The sequence below is a fragment of the Nerophis lumbriciformis genome, linkage group LG33 (genome assembly GCF_033978685.3).
Source record: "Nerophis lumbriciformis linkage group LG33, RoL_Nlum_v2.1, whole genome shotgun sequence".
NCBI classification, from domain to species: Eukaryota; Metazoa; Chordata; class Actinopteri; order Syngnathiformes; family Syngnathidae; genus Nerophis; species Nerophis lumbriciformis.
Window position 1 is genome coordinate 15912518 of NC_084580.2, and position 25307 is coordinate 15937824.

A 25307-nucleotide genomic window follows, 5' to 3' on the forward strand; every position below is an offset into this window, starting at 1 on the left:
AGCAGCGTCATTACGCTTTGATTGTTTCAGTTTCAAAGTGCAAAACAATCAACTGGCCTTCATAGGTGCCACTAAATACAACTTATTACTATCATTGTTATTATTATTACTTCTTCTTCATCTCGCCAGCTTATCCTGAAGGTTCATTTATGTACATGTCAACACAGGAGCAAAACAAACACAAAATGTGCAATCAAAAAGCAAAAAACTATATATTAAAGTTTCGATTCATTACAAACAGTGCGTCCGGAAAGTATTATGTTACGGCCTTATTCCAAAATGGAATAAATTCATTTTGTCCTCAAAATTCTACAGACAATACCCCATGATGACAGTGTGAAAAGCTTGTTTTTAATATTTAATTGGCTAATTTATTAGAAATAGTATTTACAGCATTTGCTCAATACATTAGAGCCTAAAGTCTTTTTGAATAGGATGCCACAAGCTTGGCACACCTACACTATATTGCCAAAAGTATTCGGCCACCCGTCCAAATGATCAGAATCAGGTGTCCTAATCACTTGGCCCGGCCACAGGTGTATAAAATCAAGCACTTAGGCATGGAGACTGTTTCTACAAACATTTGTGAAAGAATGGGCCGCTCTCAGGAGCACAGTGATTTCCAGTCATAGGATGCCACCTGTGTTATTATAAGAAAATGGAAGAGTTTGGGAACAACAGCAACTCAGCCACCAAGTGGTAGGCCACGTAAACTGACAGAGAGGGGTCCGCGGAGGCTGAAGCGCATAGTGCAAAGAGGTCGCCGAATTTCTGCAGAGCTCCAAACTTCATGTGACCTTCCAATTAACCACTATCACTAAAATATTTCACACCTACTAAACCAGGGGTCCCCAAATTACGGCCCGCCAGCGTCCAAAATCCGGCCCGCGGGAAATCCCAGGTAAAAAAAAAAATTACAAATATATATATATATATATATATATATATATATATATATATATATATATATATATATATATTTAAAAAAAAAAGTTTTTGTTTTTTTTAATTTGTATTATTATTTTCATAAATCTGTCCTTTCTAATCCATTTTTTACCACTTGTTACTCTTGGTGTCTCCTACCCGCTCAGGCAAATTATATTGTCTAAAAATGCATTTTCCCGTCAACGTGACATCATCGGCAAAGTGCGCGTTCTTTCAGTAAATTACTGCGCGACGAATATAGAGATAGGCTCCAACAAAAGGGACAAGCGGTAGAAAATGGATGGATGAATATATATATAAAGTTAAAGTTAAAGTACCAATGATTGTCACACACACACACTAAGTGTGGCGAAATTATTCTCTGCATTTGACCCATCACCCTTGATCAATCCCTGGGAGGTGAGGGGAGCAGTGAGCAGCAGCAGTGGCCGCGCCCGGGAATCATTTTTGGTGATTTAACCCCCAATTCCAACCCTTGATGCTGAGTGCCAAGCAGGGAGGAAATGGGGCCCATTTTTATAGTCTTTGGTATGACTCGGGCGGTGTTTGAACTCACGACCTACCAATCTCAGGGCGGACACTCTAACCACAAGGCCATATATATATATATATATATATATATATATATATATATATATATATATATACAGCCCGGCCCCCGGCCATATTGTTTTAACCCAATGCGGCCCCCGAGTCAAAAAATTTGGGGACCCCTGTACTAAACCGTCACATAAATGATGTCTGTAGAGTTATGCTCCAAACTTCATGTGACCTTCTAATTAACCCACATACAGTACGCAGAGAGCTTCATGGAATGGGTTTCCATGGCCGAGCAGCTGGATCTAAGCCATACATCACCAAGTGCAATGCAAAGCGTGGGATGCAGTGGTGTAAAGCACGTCGCCACTGGACTCTTGAGCAGTGGAGACGCCTTCTCTGGACTGATGAATCACGCTTTTCCATCTGGCAATCTGATGGACGAGTCTGGGTTTGGTAGAACGGTACATTTCGGACTGCATTGTGCAGAGTGTGAAATTTGGTGGAAGAGGAATTATGTTGTGGGGTTGTTTTTCAGGAGTTGGGCTTTAGTGAAAGGATACCAAAACATTTTGGACAATTCCATGCTCCCAACCTTGTGGGAACAGTTTGGAGCGGGGCCCCTTCCTCTTCCAACATGAGTGCACAAAGCAAGGTCCATAAAGATATGGATGACAGAGTCTGGTGTGGATGAACTTGACTGGCCTGCACAGAGTCCTGACCTGAACCCCGATAGAACACCTTTGGGATGAATTAAAACAGAGACTGAGAGCCAGGCCTTCTCGACCAAGGTAGAATGGTGGGAATTTCCTATAAACTCACTCCGCAACCTTGTGGACAGCCTTCCCAGAAGAGTTGGAGCTGTAATAGCTGCAAAAGGTGGACCGGCATCATATTGAACCCTATGGGTTAGGGAATGGGATGGCACTTCAAGTTCATATGTGAGTGAAGGCAGGTGGCCAAATACTTTTGGCAATATAGTGTATCTTTGGGCAGTGATTTTTTTTTTTTGTAATTTGCAAAATTAAATAAAAACTCTTTCCACATCGTCATTATGGGGTATTGTGTGCAGAATTTTGGGGACAACAAAAGAAAAAGAAAAAGTGAAGCGCTGTGAATACTTTCCGAATGCACCGTGTCCTTCCCTTCATGTATACTCAATGGAGGTAAACGTAAATAAGGCAGTAACCAAAATATTCCCCAGCCTTTTGTAGGACTCGTTTAATGAGACGGAATGGTAATGCGGGAGAAAGGGTGGGATTGATGTCATTAGCGCAAAGCTGAGGAGGTCAATGGACGTCAGAGCAGACACACCTGGGGTGGGAATGATGTTTGGTCTTTCTCTCGGGTAGTTAATTGCTTTTCAGCGGGTGCAAAACGAGTGCCCGGGACGTGGGACTATTGAACGTCTGCAGCGGAGACAAAACAAGCCGGAGGTGAAAGATAGACGCACACCGAAGAGGCAACAAAAGGACAAGGGGAGAAAATGAAGAGAGGGAGAGAAGCATACAAACTCGCAAGAAGACTCACTGCAGCACTTCTGGTACCAACGGCATGTGGGCGGGGCTAAGTGGGAGGGGCCTGTGGCACCCAGCAGCATTAAAAACACAGTACTCTAAATTTAAAGTGACAATTAGCTCGTCTAAATTATTTAGCTCAACACGTATTTTTTTAAGCACAGAGGAACCTCTAAGTTTGAACACAATTCATTCCATAATGCATCTTTTAAGTACAAAAAAATAAAAAAATAAAATAAAATTTAAGCACACTGCATGTAAACGATACAACCCATTTTGTTTCTCAAGCATACCGTATTTTCTGGACTATAAGCCGCTATTTTTTTCCTATAATTTGAACCCTGTGGCTAATAAAACGGTGCGGTTAATTCATGCATTTCTTTCTGTTTAGTGCCTTTAACCGGACATACAAGTGCCGTTCCGTCTTCTAGTCGTCCGTTGTGTTTTTTACTGCAATTCATCCCTCCAAGCAACTTTGTAAGTTATATCACTAAAATATTTCACACCTACTAAACCAGGGGTCCCTGAATTACGGCCCGCCAGCGTCCAAAATCCGGCCCGCGGGAAGTCCCAGGTAAAAAAAATAAATAAATAAAAGATAAAAAAATAAAAATAAAAATATATATACATATATAAATAAATATATATATATATATTTTTTTTCTTTTTTTTTTTTTTCTTAAATTTGTATTATTATTTTCTTAAATCTGTCCTTCATAATCCATTTTCTACCACTTGTTACTCTTGGTGTCTCCTACCCGCTCAGGCAAATTATATTGTCTAAAAATGCATTTTCCCGTCAACAACGTGACATCATCGGCAAAGTGCGCGTTCTTTCAGTAAATTACTGCGCGAGGAATATAGAGATAGGCTCCAACAAAAGGGACAAGCGGTAGAAAATGGATGGATGAATATATATAAATAAAGTTAAAGTTAAAGTACCAATGATTGTCACACACACACTAGGTGTGGCAAAATTATTCTCTGCATTTGACCCATCACCCTTGATCACCCGCTGGGAGGTGAGGGGAGCAGTGAGCAGCAGCGGTGGCCGCGCCCGGGAATCATTTTTGGTGATTTAACCCCCAATTCCAACCCTTGATGCTGAGTGCCAAGCAGGGAGGTAATGGGGCCCATTTTTATAGTCTTTGGTATGACTCGGCCGGGGTTTGAACTCACGACCTACCAATCTCAGGGCGGACACTCTAACCACAAGGCCATATATATATATATATATATATATATATATATATATATATATATATATATATATATATATATATATATATATTTATATATATATATATATATATATATATATATATTTATTTATATATATTTATATATATATATATATATATATATATATATATATATATATATATATATATATATATATATTTATATATATATATATATATATATATATATTTATTTATATATATTTATATATATATATATATATATATATATATATATATATATATATATATATATATATTACTGTATATATACAGCCCGGCCCCCGGCCATATTGTTTTAACCCAATGCGGCCCCCGAGTCAAAAATTTTGGGGAACCCTGTACTAAACCGTCACATAAATGATGTCTGTAGAGTGTTTTCATGCATATTTTAAGCGCGCTTTAGTAAAGTAATCAAGTTAGCGTTGTTAACATTAGCTAGTATGCGAACACGTTTTCAAGTGCCTGTGTTAGTATTATTTACTTACAGCGGCATTCTTTTTGTATTGTTTCAGTTTCACAAATTCCTCAATAAATTTACCAAAACATCACCGTGGAGTTATTGAGTCTGTTTAGCTGATTGGAGAGCGAGCTTCCGCAACTATTGGGTCCATGACAATGACTTCTGTTTTGTTTGATCAGCTGTTTTACTGCCGTGTTACAGACAACGTTTGGGGACAATTAAGGTATGTAAATAAACATTTACACAATATTTCTAAGACGTTGGCAGCCACTCAAGGAGCCCAAAGGCTGTTCGTCGCAATGGAAGGATTGGGCCGGGCTGTGGGATCACAGTCTGGGGCGATTTCTGAACTGAATCGCAAGATGGATCACATCATGGAAAAGCTGGTTGAAAGGGGGAAAATTGGATATGAGGGCCAGCATGGACGAATAGAACAGACAAGCCATTGTAGTGTCTGCTCGCGGAAAAACAAAAATCCTAACCTACGATTTGACACCCTCGAATGGCCTTGACGCTGCAACAACAGGAGCAGGCTGTTCTGAAAACATCCCCGAGGACACCTCAGTGATGGACGTTTTTGACCTCCCTCCCTCCTCAACGACACCTGGAGTAGAACTTTTGCTTGGATGCAGAACGGCCCCAGGCCTATGGACACTACATCAACACACCCAAGACAATGGGCATATACACCCCCCCGCCCCCCATGCCTTCACCACCGTTTGATTCCCCTTCGGGGTGATGGACGGCTGGCAGCGCTTCATAGCAGCAGTCGACCTCCAGGGTCCCAACTCCCCCCCTCTGTTGCGAGTTATCGTGATTAAATGTAACATGTTTATGTGTGCATGGCATGGAGTTTTTTTCCCACTCCAGACAAGGCCACCTTAGGAGCCTAGTCTAGATTGTATTTTTTTACTCATCTTCTTCCCCAGCGTTTGACCTTTTTCCCACCTTTTACGGGGCGCCTCTTGGCGATCCATCAGCGTTCCTGTTCTGTAACCCTGTACACTGTTTGTTTGTCTAATCTTGAACGGGTTTATGCTGAAAACATAGTTTTGTTGTACTTGTTGCAATGATAATAAAGACCTATTCTATCCTATCCTTCTGTGTAAATAACTCATTTCGTATATATCTGTGGATTTTAGTCCGGTGCGGCTATTTAATGAAAAAATATTTTTTTCTTCTAAAATGAGGTGGGCGCGGCTTATAGCGCTGTATAGTCCCGAAAATACGATAAGTGCTGCCCAAAAAAAGCCAAACTAACATGCTCAGAGGAAAATCTTGCCTGATGTACTCCTTCTTTGAAATTAAGTTTAAAAAACATGACATGTACAAATCATGTGCAGGATTCATCTTATGTGCCAGTTTTTAAATGCATGTTCTAAAAGCGACTGTAGAAGTTCCACCGCATTGTATACGTAAAGTAACGTTCCTAATTATCACACAAAAATAATTTAACCTTTGAATCTTAAGGTACAAAACAAATGCGCTCAAATCAAAACCGATGTTTTCATGCTCGCTGAAGGAATAGTTTTTTTTCCAAATACCCTATTTTTCGGACTATAAGTCGCAGTTTTTTTTCATAGTTTGACCGGGGGTGCGACTTATACTCAGGAGCGACTTATGTGTGAAATTATTAACACATTACTGTAAAATATCAAATATCATTTAGCTCATTCACGTAAGAGACTAGACCAGGGGTCGGCAACCCGCGGCTCTTGAGCCGTATGCGGCTCTTTAGCGCCGCCCTAGTGGCTCTCTGGAGCTTTTTCAAAAATGTATGAAAAATGGAAAAAGTTGAAGGGAAAATATTTTTTGTGTTGTTTTAATATGGTTTCTGTAGGAGGACAAACATGACACAAATCTCCCTAATTGTTATAAAGCACACTGTCAGCTTCACTAATTCGAGTATTTGGCGAGCGCCCTTTTGTCCTACTAATTTTGGCGGTTCTTGAACTCACCGCAGTTTGTTTACATGTATAACTTTCTCCGACTTTCTAGGACGTGTTTTATGCCACTTCTTTTTCTGTCTCATTTTGTCCACCAAACTTTTAACGTTGTGCATGAATCCACAAAGGTGAGTTTTGTTGATGTTATTGACTTGTGTGGAGTGCTAATCAGACATATTTGGTCACTGCATGACTGCAAGCTAATCGATGCTAAGATGCTATTTAGGCTAGCTATATGTACATATTGCATCATTATGCCTCATTTGTAGCTATATTTGAGCTCATTTAGTTTCCTTTAAGTCCTCTTAATTCAATTTATATCTCATGACACACTATCTGTATGTAATATGGCTTTTATTTTTTTGCGGCTCCAGACAGATTTGTTTTTGTATTTTTGGTCCAATATGGCTCTTTCAACATTTTGGGTTGCCGATCCCTGGACTAGACGTATAAGATTTCATGGGATTTAGCGATTAGGAGTGACAGATTGTTTGGTAAACGTATAGCATGTTCTATATGTTATAATTATTTGAATGACTCTTACCATAATATGTTACGTTAACATACCAGGCACGTTCTCAGTTGGTTATTTATTTTCTGTCTGATAAGATAATTCTTCTCACTAAGCAGATTTTATGTTAGAGTGTTTGACTTGTTTTAAGGGTTTTGGTCCTAAATGATCTCAGTAAGATATTACAGCTTGTTGCTGAGATTTGATGACCTATATTGAGTAAAACATGCTTGAAACTAGAATATCAACTGTTGCAAAGCTGTGTCATCAACACTCACAAGTATAAAACTGCTTTTTTAAAGTAATAATTTCTTATTTCAAGTATGAAAAAAAAAATCATGACTTGTCTCATATTAAAACAGATAACTTATTTTCAATGAAACAATAGAAAATGCGTACTCATATAGTAGTACCAGTTGTTATTAGTGAGAATATACTTATTTTAAGGTATTTTTGGGTTCATTGAGGTTAGCTGATTTTACTTACCAAATTTTCTTGTTCTATTGGCAGATAATTTTGCTTAGTTCAAATAAAATACCCCTCATTTTTCTATTTTTGTTTCTTGTTTTTAAACACTGACTTTTTGCAGTGTGTATTTATTTTTTATTTGGAGAATGATTAAAAAGTATTCGGTGGAATGGCCCAGATATTCAGCGCTCACCTGTGTCCTTAAAAGTGTTTTTTAAGCATACAGGATGGAGGGCGGTCTCGATGGAGGGAGGGTGAGCAGGGATGAATGAGGAGTTTTGGCAACGTGACAATCTTCCTGCAAAGCACAAATCAGCAGTCAGTGGCTCCCAGCAGCAAACGGTCAGAGAAACAAATCAATTCAAAACACCCGGCAATGAGAGTATTTGTTGTGTGCACTCCTGTGGGCGTGAGGACGGTCTAAAATGGCGGTGTGGCGGATGAGTGCGCTCTTCATACGCTCGCCGTTTGCATGCGAGGGAAATGTCAAAAGATACGAGGGCGCCGAAAAAGAGCAGCGTGGCGGCTGGTGAGTGTTGTGACGACGGGGGCCGGGCCTCAAGTGTCTCTCTGGGTGAGCGCCTGCAGCTCGGCGGTGTGCAGGGAGTGCTGGAGGAAGACGTTTTTGCGGAAGTAGCTGTGCAGGGACAGCGGGCCTCGGGGCGGCTGCCCTAAACGCCCCGTGAACGGGGAAGAGGATGACGAGGAGGAGGCGGAGGAGGAGGAGGAGGAGGACCGGCTGCCGAACGCACGGGGGATGTGGCTGGGCGGGTGATGCTCGCCCCTGCGCGCCCCCGCGCCGCCTCCCGGGGTGAGGGACTCGGACGAGGAGGACACCCTGGAGGTGAAGGATGGAACTGCGGGCCACGGATTTACCCGTGGAAGGGCCGGGGGCGTCTCGTCCCTGACAGAGGCGGGAGGCTCACTGTGCGCGTAGCGAGGAGGGTGCGCGCTAGTGAGGTCCCCTGCGGGTGGCTGGGGGGGCAGCGGCGGCGCCCCGGCCCGTGCCACCCTTCGCTCCTTTTGTGCCAGGCTGCTGCTGCTGCTGCTGCTGCCTGGTCCGGACCACCGGCCTGCATGGTTGTTGGTCTGACAGAGAGGACACAAGACAAGGGAAAAGGTTACAAATGTGTGAACACTGCAAAAAGTCAGTTTTCAAAAACAAAACAAAAAAAAAATACAAAAATTAGGGGTATTTTACTCGAACTAAGCAAAATTAGAACAAGAAAATTTGGCTTGTCAAGACTTTCCAAAACAAGTAAAATTAGCTAACCTCAAGTCCCATAGCACACTGCAAAAAGTCGGTGTTCAAAAACAAGAAAACAATTTTACAGAAATGAGGGGTATTTTATTTGAACTAAGCAAAATTATCTGCCAATAGAACAAGAACATTTGGCTTGTCAAGACTTTCCAAAACAAGTAAAATTAGCTAACCTCAATGAACCCAAAAATACCTTAAAATAAGTATATTCTCACTAATAACAAGTGCACTTTTCCTGGAAAAAAAAAAAAAAAGAGACCTTTTTGCTCAATATGTTGAAAAATATTCTTAAATTAAGTAAATGTTAGTGCCATTATCTTGACATAATGATATGCGCTCGGCATTACATTTCTTGAAACCAGAAAACGTATACTAAAAACTCATGTATTGTTCTTAATGTAAAGGCAACAAGGCAACCGCTTGTTACTCTCGGGGTCTCCTAGCCGCTCAGGCAAATCATATTGTCTAAAAATGCATTTTTCCATCGATAACATGACATCATCACGTCAAGTGCGTGCTCTTTCAGTCAATTAGCGCGCAAGGAATATATATATATATATATATATATATATATATATATATATATATATATATATATATATATATATATATATATTTTTTTTTTTTTAATTTTATTTTGTTTTTTAATTTATTTATTTTTATATATGTATATATATATATATATATATATATATATATATATATATATATATATATATATATATAAATAAATTAAAAAAACAAAATTAAAAAAAAATATATGTATATATATATATATATATATATATATATATATATATATATATATATATATATATATATATATATATATATATATATATATTTATATATATACACATACAGCCCGGCCCCCAGCCAAATTTTTTTTAATTGTAATTCTGAAGAATTTACCTGAATGAATTTCTGATCAAAATATTTTGAAATGTCACATGTTAAATGTTTGAATATGAACTGGCTTGTCAAGACTTTCCAAAACAAGTAAAATTAGTTAACCTCAATGTACCCAAAAATACCTTAAAATAAGTATATTCCTACTAATAACAACTGGTACTACTATACGAGTACGTATGTTCTATTGTTTCATTGAAAACAGCAAAGTTCATTTGGCTGTCATCTGTTTTAATTATGAGACACAATTTAGTCAAAATATGATTATTTTTTTTTTCATGCTTGAAAAAAGAAATTATTACTTTAAAAAAACTAGTTTCATACTTGTGAGTGTTGATGACACAGCTTTGCAACAGTTGATATTCTAGTTTCAAGCATGTTTTACTCAATATAGGGCATACAATCTCAGCAACAAGCTGTAATATCTTACTGAGATCATTTAGGACCAAAACACTTAAAACAAGTAAAACACTCTAACATAAAATCTGCTTAGTGAGAAGAATTATCTTATCAGACAGAAAATAAGCAAATATCAGTCTTATTTGAGATATTTAATCATACTTAGATTGCAGTTTTTGCAGTGTGATGCGTTCAGGTGTCTCCAAGCGGGTGGGACGAGCCAGTTGCAGAAACAATCAGAGGGAGGGGGGGTTGCGTGTTCGCCGTCGTTTGTTAATTGGCTGACATTTGGAGAACGAGCATCTCTAGGCTCCTGCAGCTTGTTCTAATTGTTTCCAAACCAAGCGGAACCCTGCTCACTAAAAGAACCCCGCACACAGAGTGTTGTGCAGCGAGACAGGACCGGGCGACACGCACACAAATGGACCGTGAGGTTTTTGCACGAAGTCGCAGAGCGCCGCCGTCTAACTGGCTCCCCGGACGCTGCGGCGGCGGCGGCGGCGAGGAGAAGTATGGCAAATAAAGAAGCTGGATGGCACACAAGCCACCTGTTCTCTTTCACACTCCACTGCACCCCCCCCCCCCCTCCTCCCCTCCCTTGTGAAACTCCTCACTGTCGCACTCCCTCGCACACTCAACCGACGCCACGCCACACGCCCGTGTTCTCTGAGGGGAAATAAATCGACGGCGGCTTTCGCCGGCAAAATGACAAATCCTCGTGCTAGCGGATAGCCATTTAGACTGACAAGACAAAAGCTCACGGTTGCTAAGATACACCAAATACAATGAAGGAGCCTAACGTGACATGCTGGCATCGTGCTGGGGATCATGTGACACGTTATGATAGATTAGCATCCCTTTTTGTCTGCAGGTTTGTACAAACTCTAAGTCTCCTTTACTGTCATCACTACACACCGGAGGTGGGTAGAGTAGCCAGAAATTGTACTCAAGTAAGAGTACTGTTACTTTAAAGATTTATTACTCAAGTAAAAGTAAGGAGTAGTCACCCAAATATTTACTTGAGTAAAAGTAAAAAGTATGTTGTGAAAAAACTACTCAAGTACTGAGTAACTGATGAGTAACATACACACACATATCATATATATATATATATATATATATATATATATATATATATATATATATATATATATACATACACACACACACACACACACACACACACACATATATATATATATATATATATATATATATATATATATATATATATACATACACACACATATATATATATATATATATATATATATACACACATTTATATATATACATATATATTTATATATATATATATATATACACACATATATATATACAGTATATAATTTATATTTATTTATTTTGCCGTTTTTGTTTACATGTTAAAGGTGTTTTAATGAATATACATGCATGTTTAACACATATAGATTCCTTTCTTTCATGAAGACAAGAATATAAGTTGGTGTATTACCTGATTCTGATGACTTGCATTGATTGTAATCAGACAGTAGTGCTGACAAACGTCCACGTTTTCAAATGGAGGAGAAAAAAAGTTCCTCCTTTCTGTCTAATACCACATGAAAGTGGTTGATTTTTGGCACCTTATTTGTCCAGCTTCCATATTCGTTTTTATACACTTTACAAGAAATACATTGGCGGCAAACTCCGTAGCTGGCTAGCTTGTTTGCGCTGGCTTTCGGAGACTCTTGTTTTGAAAGCGCAGGCGCGATGGAGCGGCACTTTTATTGTGAAGACAGGAACGTCCTCATGTGCGGTCAGTTTTTAGGCTTTTGACGGGATGTACGGTTGAAATAAAAAGGGTCTTTTTTCCTTCACACTTTTGATTGATTGATTGAAACTTTTATTAGTAGATTGCACAGTACAGTATATATTCCGTACAATTGACCACTAAATGGTAACACCCCAATAAGTTTTTCAACTTGTTTAAGTCAGGTCATGTGACCGCCTGGCTCTGTTTGATTGGTCCAACGTCACCAGTGACTGCATCTGATTGGTGGAACGGAGTGAACGTCACCAGTGACTGTATTTGTTGAAACGCAGGCACTATGACAGACCAAAACAAACAAAGCGTGCATTAACAGATCGATAAAAATTAGTAGCGAGTAGCGAGCTGAATGTAGATAAAAGTAGCGGAGTAAAAGTAGCGTTTCTTCTCTATAAATATACTCAAGTAAAAGTAAAAGTATGTTGCATTAAAACTAGTCTTAGAAGTACAATTTATCCCAAAAGTTACTCAAGTAGATGTAACGGAGTAAATGTAGCGCGTTACTACCCACCTCTGCTACACACGCAACAACGTCTCTATTCGGTTCTCTTTTTCGGGTTGAGATAAGAGCTGCCTCTCAGCTAATTGTTACACACAACATTGAGACACAAACATCCAATGTCAAATGTCAAAGTCAACCCGCAAGACGCGACCAAAAATCTAGTCTTACTCGCTAGCATTTGCTCATAACTTTGTTTTCCAAGCATGGGAAGGAAGAAAGTGAGTGTGAAGGACAGGGCTGTTCTAAATGTGTCCACTAGATGTCGCAATAGCAATTCTTTGTATCTATGTAGATGATGCTATATATGTCAAATCAAATAAACCACATGATGTTAGTGCACCAGTCGAGGAAAATGATCAAACTACATAAATAACATGCTGTAATTTGATTTTGATATTATTATTTTATCTTGATGGATTGAAAATGAACACCAATGAGTTGACCGATGAACATTATCACATTATTTATTCAGAAAATATAAATAACGACAAATAAAGATAGAATACTATTAAAGGGGAACATTATCACCAGACCTATGTAAGCGTCAATATATACCTTGATGTTGCAGAAAAAAGACCATATATTTTTTTAACCGATTTCCGAACTCTAAATGGGTGAATTTTGGCGAATTAAACGCCTTTCTAATATTCGCTCTCGGAGCGATGACGTCACAACGTGACGTCACATCGGGAAGCAATCCGCCATTTTCTCAAACACCGAGTCAAATCAGCTCTGTTATTTTCCGTTTTTTCGACTGTTTTCCGTACCTTGGAGACATCATGCCTTGTCGGTGTGTTGTCGGAGGGTGTAACAACACGAACAGGGACGGATTCAAGTTGCACCAGTGGCCCAAAGATGCGAAAGTGGCAAGAAATTGGACGTTTGTTCCGCACACTTTACCGACGAAAGCTATGCTACGACAGAGATGGCAAGAATGTGTGGATATCCTGCGACACTCAAAGCAGATGCATTTCCAACGATAAAGTCAAATAAATCTGCCGCCAGACCCCCATTGAATCTGCCGGAGTGTGTGAGCAATTCAGGGACAAAGGATATCGGTAGCACGGCAAGCAATGGCGGCAGTTTGTTCCCGCAGACGAGCGAGCTAAACCCCCTATCGACCCTAGCTTCCCTGGCCTGCTGACATCAACTCCAAAACTGGACAGATCAGCTTTCAGGAAAAGAGCGCGGATGAGGGTATGTCTACAGAATATATTAATTGATGAAAATTGGGCTGTCTGCACTCTCAAACTGCATGTTGTTGCCAAATGTATTTCATATGCTGTAAACCTAGTTCATAGTTGTTAGTTTCCTTTAATGCCAAACAAACACATACCAATCGTTGGTTAGAAGGCGATCGTCGAATTCGTCCTCGCTTTCTCTCATGTCGCTGGCTGTCGTGTCATTTTCGTCCGTTTCGCTTGCATACGGTTCAAACCGATATGGCTCAATAGCTTCAGTTTCTTCTTCGCTACCTGCCTCCACACTACAACCATCCGTTTCAATACATGCGTAATCTGTTGAATCGCTTAAGCCGCTGAAATCCGAGTCTGAATCCGAGCTAATGTCGCTATAGCTTGCTGTTCTTTCCGCCATGTTTGTTTGTGTTGGCTTCACTATGTGACGTCACAGGAAAATGGACGGGTGGTTAAAATCAGGCACTTTGAAGCTTTTTTTAGGGATATTGCGTGATGGGTAAAATTTTGAAAAAAACTCCGAAAAATATAATAAGCCACTGGGAACTGATTTTTAATGGTTTTAACCATTCTGAAATTGTGATGATGTTCCCCTTTAACCGCAACATGTAAGTGTAAAAAAACAACAACAATATTATGATTTGTACATTTTCAGAATGTGCTCGTTCTATTTTTAAACAAAGAAAACAATCTGAAGTTGTCTTTATTTTTAAGTTATCGTGCTTTGATTTTACCAGTCCGGCCCACGTGGGAGTAGATTTTTCTCCATGTGGCCCCCCATCTAAAATAAGTTTGACACCCCCACGTGTTCAAACCCCGGCCGAGTTATACCAAAGACTATAAAAATGTGACCCATTTCGTCCCTGCTTGGCACTCAGCATCAAGGGTTGGAATTGGGGGTTAAATCACCAAAAATGATTCCCGGGCGCGGCCACCGCTGCTGCTCACTGCTCCCCTCACCTCCCAGGGGGGTGAACAAAGGTATGGGTCAAATGCAGAGGGTAATTTCACCACACCTAGTGTGTGTGTGTGACTATCAGTGGTACTTTAACTTAAATTTAATTATACATATGCTTGCATGTCTGTAGCAGTCTGAGCCACAATTTGAAGCCACCCTGCTTGTGCAAAAAGAGCAAACAGCATAAAGGCCACTTAAATATTTATTTTCCCCCAACACAAGTCAAACAACCACACTCCCCGGAGCGCCGGCACACATTAGTTATGCACAATAATCATTCCTCCGCTATCCAAGCTTTGCAGCTACTTCAATAAAGTCCGCAGACTACCGGTAACAGGGTGCGCTCTTTCCCGCCGCACGCACACCGCCTCTGGTTCAACTTGTGTCGACACCCACGCACATTTCATAACGCCGGCCCCTCGGTCCAGCACCTCTCAGCTCGTGTCACGTGACCACTTCGTGACACGGCACGTTCCACAGCGGCCGCCAAATGAAGTCGGTTGCTGTGTGACGCGCGCTACCAGTGGTCTACCGTTTTTTTTTTGTGAAGTGACCTTTTGCATGGCACTTTGTAAAGGACAAATGGAAATAAGGGCTTTAATATTAGTATGCGGTGGCGTGCTGTCTTTTTAATTTGCTACTTGCACAGTAAAGATCATTAAATCAAATACCATATGTTCACCTTTGTTTGAGTTGTTAATCCTTAAATATGTTTATCCAATAAGAAGACACAATCTATTTTAGATAAATCAAACACCCTGACTCATAGAACCAACTTTTGGTGTTTGCAATCAAGTTTTTTTGAGCAAGCATTTGGGATAAGTTCCAAGGTCAAAACATGTTGCAGGTGCACCTTTCCAAATTACCTTTTTTTTTTCTTCCCAATTTAATTCAGTCCCTGAGGCCACAATGCAAAAACTGAAATCTAAGTAAGATGAAATATCTCAAATAAGGGTGATATTTGTTTATTTTCTGTCTGATAATATAATTCTTCTCACTAAGCAGAGTGTTTTACTTGTTTTAAGGGTTTTGGTCCTAAATGATCTCAGTAAGATATTACAGCTTGTAGCTGAGATTTGATGACCTATATTGAGTAAAACATGCTTGAAACTAGAATATCAACTGTTGCAAAGCTGTGTCATCAACACTCACAAGTATAAAACTACTTTATGAAAGTAATAATTTCTTACTTCAAGCATGAAAAAAAAATCATGATGTCATTATGTCAAGATAATGGCACTAGCATTTACTTAATTTAAGAATATTTTTCAACATATTGAGCAAAAAGGTCTCGTTTTTTTCTACCAAGAAAAGTGCACTTGTTATTAGTGAGAATATACTTATTTTAAGGTATTTTTGGGTTCATTGAGGTTAGCTAATTTTACTTGTTTTGGAAAGTCTTGACAAGCCAAATTTTCTTGTTCTATTGGCAGATAATTTTGCTTAGTTCAAATAAAATACCCCTCATTTTTGTATTACTTCATTTAAGAATATTTTTCAAAATATTGAGCAAATATGTTTTCTACCAAGAAAAGTGCAGTTGTTATTAGTGAGAATATACTTATTTTAAAGTATTTTGGGGTTCATTGAGGTTAGCTAATTTTACTTGTTTTGGAAAGTCTTGACAAGCCAAATGTTCTTGTTCTATTGGCAGACAATTTTGCTTAGTTCAAATAAAATACCCCTATTTGTTTTTTTTTGTTTTTTTTTTTTTCTTGTTTTTGAACACTGACTTTTTGCAGTGCAGCTTTTATTAGCAACATGGAATTCAATAAGCATGTCTATCATGGGTAAAGTCAACAAAAAAGTCAAAAAAAAACAAAAAAAACAACCCCAGACTTGAAAAGACGCAGGTGAAGTTTTGAAGCAGTCATTTTCAGGTCATTTCTAGAGATCCTGCACTGCAAAAAGTCAGTGTTCATAAACAAGAAAAAAAAAAAATACAAAAATGAGGGGTATTTTATTTGAACTAAGCAAAATTATCTGCCAATAGAACAAGAAAATTCGGCTTGTCAAGACTTTCCAAAACATGTAAAATTAACTTCAATGAACCTAAAAATACCTTAAAATAAGTATATTCTCACTAATAACAAGTGCACTTTTCTTGGTAGAAAACATATTTGCTCAATATTTTGAAAAATATTCTTAAATGAAGTAAATGCTAGTGCCATTATCTTGACATAATGATATGTGCTCGGCATTATGATTTTTTTGTTCATGCTTTAAATAAGAAATTATTACTTTAAAAAAGTAGTTTTATACTTGTGAGTGTTGATGACACAGCTTTGCAACAGTCAAGCATGTTTTACTCAATATAGGTCATGAAATCTCAGCAACAAGCTGTAATATCTTACTGAGATCATTTAGGACCAAAACCTTTAAAACAAGTAAAACACTCTAACATAAAATCTGCTTAGTGAGAAGAATTATCTTATCAGACAGAAAATAAGCAAATATCACCCTTATTTGAGATATTTAATCTTACTTAGATTTCAGTTTTTGCAGTGTGGACTTATCCTGGAGATTTTGTTGCATCTGTTGCATTTGTTTGTTATTTTTTGCAAATATTAGCTCATTTGGAATTTGATGCCTGTAACATGTGTCAAAAGTGGCAAAAAAAAGACTGAGAAGTTGAGGAATGCTCATCAAACACTTATTTGGAACATCCCACAGGTGAACAAGCTAATTGGGAACAGGTGGGTGCCATGATTGGGTATAAAAGCAGCTTCCATGAAATGCTCAGTCATTCACAAACAAGGATGGGGCGAGGGTCACCACTTTGAGAACAAATGCGTGAGCAAATTGTCGAACAGTTTAAGAACACCATTTCTCAACCAGCTATTGCAAGGAATTTAGGGATTCCACCTTCTACGGTCTATAATATCATCAAAGGTTCCAGAGAATCTGGAGAAATCACTGCACGTAGCATTGAATGCCTGTGACCTTGGATCCCTCGGGCGGTACTGCATCAACAAACGACATCAGTGTGTAAAGGATATCACCACATGGGCTCAGGAACACTTCAGAAACCCACTGTCAGTAACTACAGTTGGTCGCTACATCTGTAAGTGCACGTTAAAACTCTACTATGCAAAGCGAAAACCGCTTATCAACAACACCCAGAAACGCCGCCGGCTTCGCTGGGCCTGAACTCATCTAAATGGACTGATGCAAAGTATAAAAGTGTTCCGTGGTCTGACGAGTTCACATTTGAAATTGTTTTTGGAAACTGTGGACGTCGTGTCCTCCGAACCAAAGAGGAAAAGAACCATCCGGATTGTTAAAGGTGCAAAGTTCAAAAGCCAGCATCTGTGATGGTATGGGGGTGTATTAGTGCCCAAGACATGGGTAACTTACACATCTGTGAAGGCACCATTAATGCTGAAAGGTACATACAGGTTTTGGAACAACATATGTTGACATCCAAGCAACCTTATCATGGACGCCCCTGCTTATTTCAGCAAAACAATGCCAAGCCACATGTTACAACAGCGTGGCTTCATAGTAAAAGAGTGCGGGTACTAGACTGGCCTGCCTGTAGTCTAGACCTGTCTCCCATTGAAAATATGTGGCGGATTATGAAGCCTAAAATACCACAACGGAGACCCCCGGACTGTTGAACAACTTAAGCTGTACATCAAGCAAAAATGGGAAAGAATTCCACCTGAGAAGCTTAAAAAATGTGTCTCCTCAGTTCCCAAACATTTACTGAGTGTTGTTAAAAGGAAAGGCCATGTAACACAGTGGTAAAAATGCCCCCGTGCCAACTTTTTTTGCAATGTGTTGCTGCCATTAGATTCTAAGTGAATAATTATTTGCAAAAAAAAAAATGTTGTTTCTCAGTTCAAACATTAAATATCTTGTCTTTGCAGTCTGTTCAATCGAAAAAACAAACCCCGTTTCCATATGAGTTGGGAAATTGTGTTAGATGTAAATATAAACGGAATACAATGATTTGTGAATCATTTTCAACCCATATTCAGTTGAATATGCTACAAAGACAACATATTTGATGTTCAAACTGATCAACTTTTTTTTTTTTTTTGCAAATAATCATTAACTTTAGAATTTGATGCCAGCAAAACGTGACAAAGAAGTTGGGAAAGGTGGCAATAAATACTGATAAAGTTGAGGAATGCTCATCAAACACTTATTTGGAACATCCCACAGGTGTGCAGGCTAATTGGGAACAGGTGAGTGCCATGATTGGGTATAAAAACAGCTTCCCAAAAAATGCTCAGTCTTTCACAAGAAAGGATGGGGCGAGGTACACCCCTTTGTCCACAACTGCGTGAGCAAATAGTCAAACAGTTTAAGAACAACGTTTCTCAAAGTGCAATTGCAAGAAATTTAGGGATTTCAACATCTACGGTGCATAATATCATCAAAAGGTTCAGAGAATCTGGAGAAATCACTGCACGTAAGCGGCATGGCCAGAAACCAACATTGAATGACCGTGACCTTCGATCCCTCAGACGGCACTGTATCAAAAACCGACATCAATCTCTAAAGGATATCACCACATGGGCTCAGGAACACTTCAGAAAACCACTGTCACTAAATACAGTTTGTCGCTACATCTGTAAGTGCAAGTTAAAGCTCTACTATGCAAAGCGAAAGCCATTTATCAACAACATCCAGAAACGCCGCCGGCTTCTCTGGGCCCGACATCATCTAAGATGGACTCATGCAAAGTGGAAAAGTGTTCTGTGGTCTGACGAGTCCACATTTCAAATTGTTTTTGGAAATATTCGACATCTTGTCATCCGGACCAAAGGGGAAGCGAACCATCCAGACTGTTATCGACGCAAAGTTCAAAAGCCAGCATCTGTGTAGGTATGGGGGTGCATAATTGCCAAAGGCATGGGTAACTTACACATCTGTGAAGGCACCATTAATGCTGAAAGGTACATAGAGGTTTTGGAACAACATATGCTGCCATCTAAGCGTCGTCTTTTTCATGGACGCTCCTGCTTATTTCAGCAAGACAATGCCAAGCCACATTCAGCACGTGTTACAACAGCGTGGCTTCGTAAAAAAAAAAGAGTGCGGGTACTTTCCTGGCCCACCTGCAGTCCAGACCTGTCTCCCATCGAAAATGTGTGGCGCATTATGAAGCGTAAAATACGACAGCGGAGACCCCGGACTGTTGAACGACTGAAGCTCTACATAAAACAAGAATGGGAAATAATTCCACTTTCAAAGCTTCAACAATTAGTTTCCTCAGTTCCCAATCGTTTATTGAGTGTTGTTAAAAGAAAAGGTGATGTTATTATTTGCAAAAAAAAATAAAGTTTATGAGTTTGAACATCAAATATGTTGTCTTTGTAGTGCATTCAATTGAATATGGGTTGAATATGATTTGCAAATCATTGTATTCCGTTTATATTTACATCTAACACAATTTCCTAACTCATGGAAACGGGGTTTGTAAGTTGAAAGGGATTTGCAAATCATTGTATTCTGTTTTTATTTACAAATTACACAACGTGCCAACTTCACTGGTCTTGGGTTTAGTACTTTCTAACAATCTATTTATTTCCACGTCCATTACTTAGAAGAAGGACAAAGACCAAAGCAGCTCTCGACTATCGTGTCTGATGGGTGGGTGAACGCGTGGCGAGACTTCCCGTGGATTCATTTATCTATTTGAGACCAGTGAGAGGTTTGACTGCAGCCAAACACTACATGGGGAAGGTGAAACCTCACCGGGGGAATTGCGACACTCCTGTAATGTAGGTTTATGTGGGATGGCTTAATGAGGGCCAAAATCCTTCATCTAAAAACAAACCGGCAGAAAAATGAAATTCCGCCTTTAACGAGTGTGAGAAGAACAGAAGGAAGAGTCATAAAGACATGATACAAATTGGAAGAGAAAATAATTACCACAAAAAGGGGACAGATGTTGCGTATCAAAGCACATCTCCGATCAAAAAGGCGGTGAAAAAAGGAAGTAAAGCCACACCGGTGAGTGTGAGTGTGTGTGTGTGTGTGTGTGCATAATCAGCAGCGACAGATGGAGACAAAGCAAAAGGTCAAGCACAATGAAAAAAGAGGCGTAAACAAATAAGAGCCAAAGGATGCAAGCGACGTGAGAATGATGACAGATTGCAGAGAAGGTGATCAAAGACGGGAGAAAACACGGTGAGAGAAAAAGAAGAGTAACTGATTGACAAATTCAGGTGTCCTCTCTCAAGTACACGCGACATGTCCACCAGCTGAGATGTGATAAATCAGATTGAAGGCCTCACTTTTTATTAGCAATGAGGAAATGGACAAAAAAAAAAACTCCACATGGGTTTGCGTTTTTTTTTTTTACAAGCCTTGAGAGTATAAGGACTTTGAAACTAAGCAAAAGAAACAATGCACACTGTAAGGGGTGTGTGACACAGCGTAAAGCTTAGTACTGTCATCAATCACACTGCAGGACCCTGCACCACATACGGGCGCACAGGTGTAATAATGAAGTCCAAAAACACACACACTGGATCCTAAAAAAAAAATGACGGAAAGGGAAAAGTGTTCTCGATATTTGATTATTCCCTTTGTAGAAAGGGTTGTCCTGTGGTGTCACGGTGTAAAGAATCAGCGCTTACTAGAGATGCGCGGATAGGCAATTATTTCATCCGCAACCGCATCACAAAAGTCGTCAACCATCCGCCATTCACCCGAACCAACATTTTAACAAAACCACACCCACCCGCACCCGCCCGTTGTTATATATCTAATATAGACGATGCAAGGCATTAGTGAGGTTAGAAAGCTTTTGCCTGTTAAAGAAAGGAGACTGATCCAATGCAGCAGAGACATTCAATGCGTGCCACGCATTAATATCTCTTGGCCACGCATTAGTGGCTAAGAGATATTAATGTGTGATAATATTATTTATCATTATTATAATATTATTGTCATTTCCATTAAGAAAGTGTTGCATATTGTTGCCAATGTCCTCAGATCAGGAGTGCGTTCCTCACACTTTGTGTGCGCAGTTGCAGCAAGCAGAACGAGGCTTTTAAGAAGTTAAAAAAATGTTTTAGAAAGACTAGGCCTATATTTTCGTTAGGTAAAAAAAATGTTCTGAATTTATTTCAATGAATATTAACTTGTTAACGTTATAATGCTCAAATAGGGACGAGGGCGGGGTGCACAGTGAAGCAGTGAACAATTTCGCCACAAAGATGAACCTTTATTGATTGATCTGCAGCCATGACAAAATATCAGACAATCTCCATTGTCAACGACAGGCAGGAAAATAAAGATAAACACATAGCCTATGTTCTAGGCATAGGCTCATACGTTTTTAAGTTGAAATAAAAAAATGAAAAAAAAATGTGCCTCATAAGCCTTAGGCTGTCAATCACGCGCACAAACTTAAATTATACAATAACATATGTATGTCATCTCTATTTAAACAAAAATAAATTAAATAAATAATAATAATAAATTACCTGCAACTTATTGGCCAAGGCGAATAGCTGAAGGGGGGAAATCAAACCCATCAGACTGCACTTTATCATCAAACTTGAAATATAATGAAAATAGACGGTCGCGACAAACAAAGCGCTCACTTGCGCCACTTGTTGCTGGGACGCGGTGCCTGATGAATAATTGACTGTTTCAAAGAGTGCTGCTCGTTTTTCGTATGTGGGTAACAACATTTAACTATGTATATATATTTCCGAATTGGTTCAACCGCCAACCGCCGGCATCTATTTAAAATCTATTTTTACCCGCCCGACCCGCGGTTTATCCGCGGACTCCGTGGTTGTGTCCGCAAACCGCGCATCTCTAGCGCTTACACAATCAGCAGTGGGGATTTTGTAGTAGGAAGGCCAGCACGTGGAACTTGAACATCGAGTCCAGGTTCTGCCTATAGGAGGGGTGTCTAACTCATTTTAGATCGGGGGCCACATGGAGAAAAGTCTACTCCTGGTAAGATCACGGCGCGATAACTTAAAAATACTTGCTAGAATAGCATCCAAACGGCGGACATGTAGCCATAAAAATACGGAAAAGATGCTGATGGTGTGTTTGACGGAGAAGCAGCTAGAGGGCGATACCATACCAAGTCCAATCTCCAAGGTAAATGCTGTACATTATTATTACTTCATAAAATTACAGTAGTAAGTAGTGCCCTTCCATCCATCCATCCATCTTCTTCCGCTTATCCGAGGTCAGGTCGCGGGGGCAGCAGCCTAAGCAGGGAAGCCCAGACTTCCCTCTCCCCAGCCACTTCGTCCAGCTCTTCCCGGGGGATCCCGAGGCGTTCCCAGGCCAGCCGGGAGACATAGTCTTCTCTGTGGCCTCCTACCGGTTGGACGTGCCCTAAACACCTCCCTAGGGAGGCGTTAGGGTGGCATCCTGACCAGATGTCAGAACCACTTCATTTGGCTCCTCTCGATGTGGAGGAGCAGCGGCTTTACTTTGAGCTCCCCCCGGATGACAGAGCTTCTCACCCTATTTCTAAGGGAGAGCCCCGCCACCTGGCGGAGGAAACTCATTTCGGCCACCTGTACCCGTGATCTTGTCCTTTCGGTCATAACCCAAAGCTCATGACCATAGGTGAGGATGGGAACGTAGATCGACCGGTAAATTGAGAGCTTTGTCTTCCGGCTCAGCTCCTTCTTCACCACAACGGATCGATACAGCGTCCCGCATTACTGAAGACGCCGCACCGATCCGCCTGTCGATCTCACGATCCACTCTTTCACCCGAGCGGTGTTTTGTTATTGGACTTTTGTGCCCGTCACAGATTGTCCATAACGGTGTTAATATGTGCACTTGGCACCAGGACACCCTAGGCCGCAGTTCCATGATCGACTTTGTAGTTGTGTCATCGGAATTGCGGCCTCATGTTTTGGACACTCGGGTGAAGAGAGGGGCGGAGCTTTCTACCGATCACCACCTGGTGTTGAGTTGGCTGCGATGGTGGGGGAGGATGCCGGACAGACCTGGCAGGCCCAAACGCATTGTGAGGGTTTGCTGGGAACGTCTGGCAGAGTCTCCTGTCAGAGAGAGTTTCAATTCCCACCTCCGGAAGAACTTTGAACATGTCACGAGGGAGGTGCTGGACATTGAGTCCGAATGGACCATGTTCCGCGCCTCTATTGTCGAGGCGGCTGATTGGAGCTGTGGCCGCAAGGTAGTTGGTGCTTGTCGTGGCGGTAATCCTAGAACCCGTTGGTGGACACCGGCGGTGAGGGATGCCGTCAAGCTGAAGAAGGAGTAAAGCCGCTGCTCCTCCACGTCGAGAGGAGCCAAATGCCCGAACAACCTCATCTGGCTCCTCTCGATGTGGAGGAGCAGCGGCTTTACTTTGAGCTCCCCCCGGATGGCAGAGCTTCTCACCCTATCTCTAAGGGAGAGCCCTGCCACCCGGCGAAGGAAACTCATTTCGGCCGCTTGTACCCGTGATCTTGTCCTTTCGGTCATAACCCAAATCTCATGACCATAGGTGAGGATGAGAACGTAGATCGACCGGTAAATTGAGAGCTTTGCCTTCCGGCTCAGCTCCTTCTTCACCACAACGGATCGATACAGCGTCTTGCATTACTGAAGACGCCGCACTGATCTGCCTGTCGATCTTACAATCCACTCTTCCCTCACTCGTGAACAAGACTCCTAGGTACTTGAACTCCTCCACTTGGGGCAGGGTCTCCTCCTCAACCCGGAGATGGCACTCCACCCTTTTCCGGGCGGGAACCATGGACTCGGACTTGGAGGTGCTGATTCTCATCCCAGTCGCTTCACATTCATCTGCAAACTGATCCAGTGAGAGCTGAAGATCCTGGCCAGATGAAGCCATCAGGACAACATCATCTGCAAGAAGCAGAGACCTAATCCTGCAGCCACCAAACCGGATCTCCTCAACGCCTTGACTGTGCCTAGAAATTCTGTCCATAAAAGTTATGAACAGAATCGGTGACAAAGGGCAGCCTTGTTAGTGTCGGAGGCAGATATTTACATATATCCGTATTTAAGTGTTACTTTTTTATTTTCATAATCATATTACAAAACAGCTAGTGTTTTTCTTCCAATTGTGGTCTTCTGGTTGTCTGCAAATGCTGTGTGCTAACCTTGAATATGGAACGTAAGGAAGAGAGATACTCCTTCTTTTATCTCTTCTTGAGTCCAGCTGCGGAGGACAATGGGCATGTGTTTGGGCTGGAAAGACAAGACAGCGAGGGTGGGAGGGAGAGAGACTTTATAGAATAGAAGGTTTCCATATTTTAGGGCAGACCATCTTAGCTGCGCGATTGAATGTTCTATGCTGGACTGGTCTCATTATATTTACAAAGCTTTGCAAATATATTACAAAATACCTATTCTGTCTCTGGTGGTTCTTCTACTCAGCTTTAAGTGTCGTAAAGAGCTTGGAAGCGACCAGAAACTTGAATTCCCTGGGAGGAACAACTGGTCCAAACGCAACATTAGTTAGTAGTGCATTATATTGTATCGTTTTATACAATATTTCTTGTGAAAAGCCATGTTACATGATAAAATGGCGGGTTTGTCATAATTTCCAAAGGATGACATTGATTTGAGTTACAAGTGTTCTGAGTTCACAGAACCCATGAATCCATTATCCACCATTATTTACATCTGAGGCCTGAAATACCTGGCAAACACCCGCAGACATTCAGCTCATCTCCCACGCCAACTTGA

At 40.5% G+C, this 25307-nt stretch overlaps 1 protein-coding gene across 2 annotated transcripts in view; it reads right to left on the reverse strand.

Annotated features, from left to right (window-relative positions):
* Positions 1–7300: 7300 nt before the first annotated feature.
* ccser1 (coiled-coil serine-rich protein 1) overlaps positions 7301–25307 on the reverse strand; it is a 397790-nt gene continuing 379783 nt past the window's right edge. For both annotated transcript variants that reach the window (XM_061929002.1, XM_061929001.1), the window contains exon 11: positions 7301–8717. In XM_061929002.1, the coding sequence (XP_061784986.1) occupies positions 8187–8717 (531 nt within the window). In that variant the 3' untranslated portion in view covers positions 7301–8186. The remainder of the gene's footprint in view (positions 8718–25307) is intronic.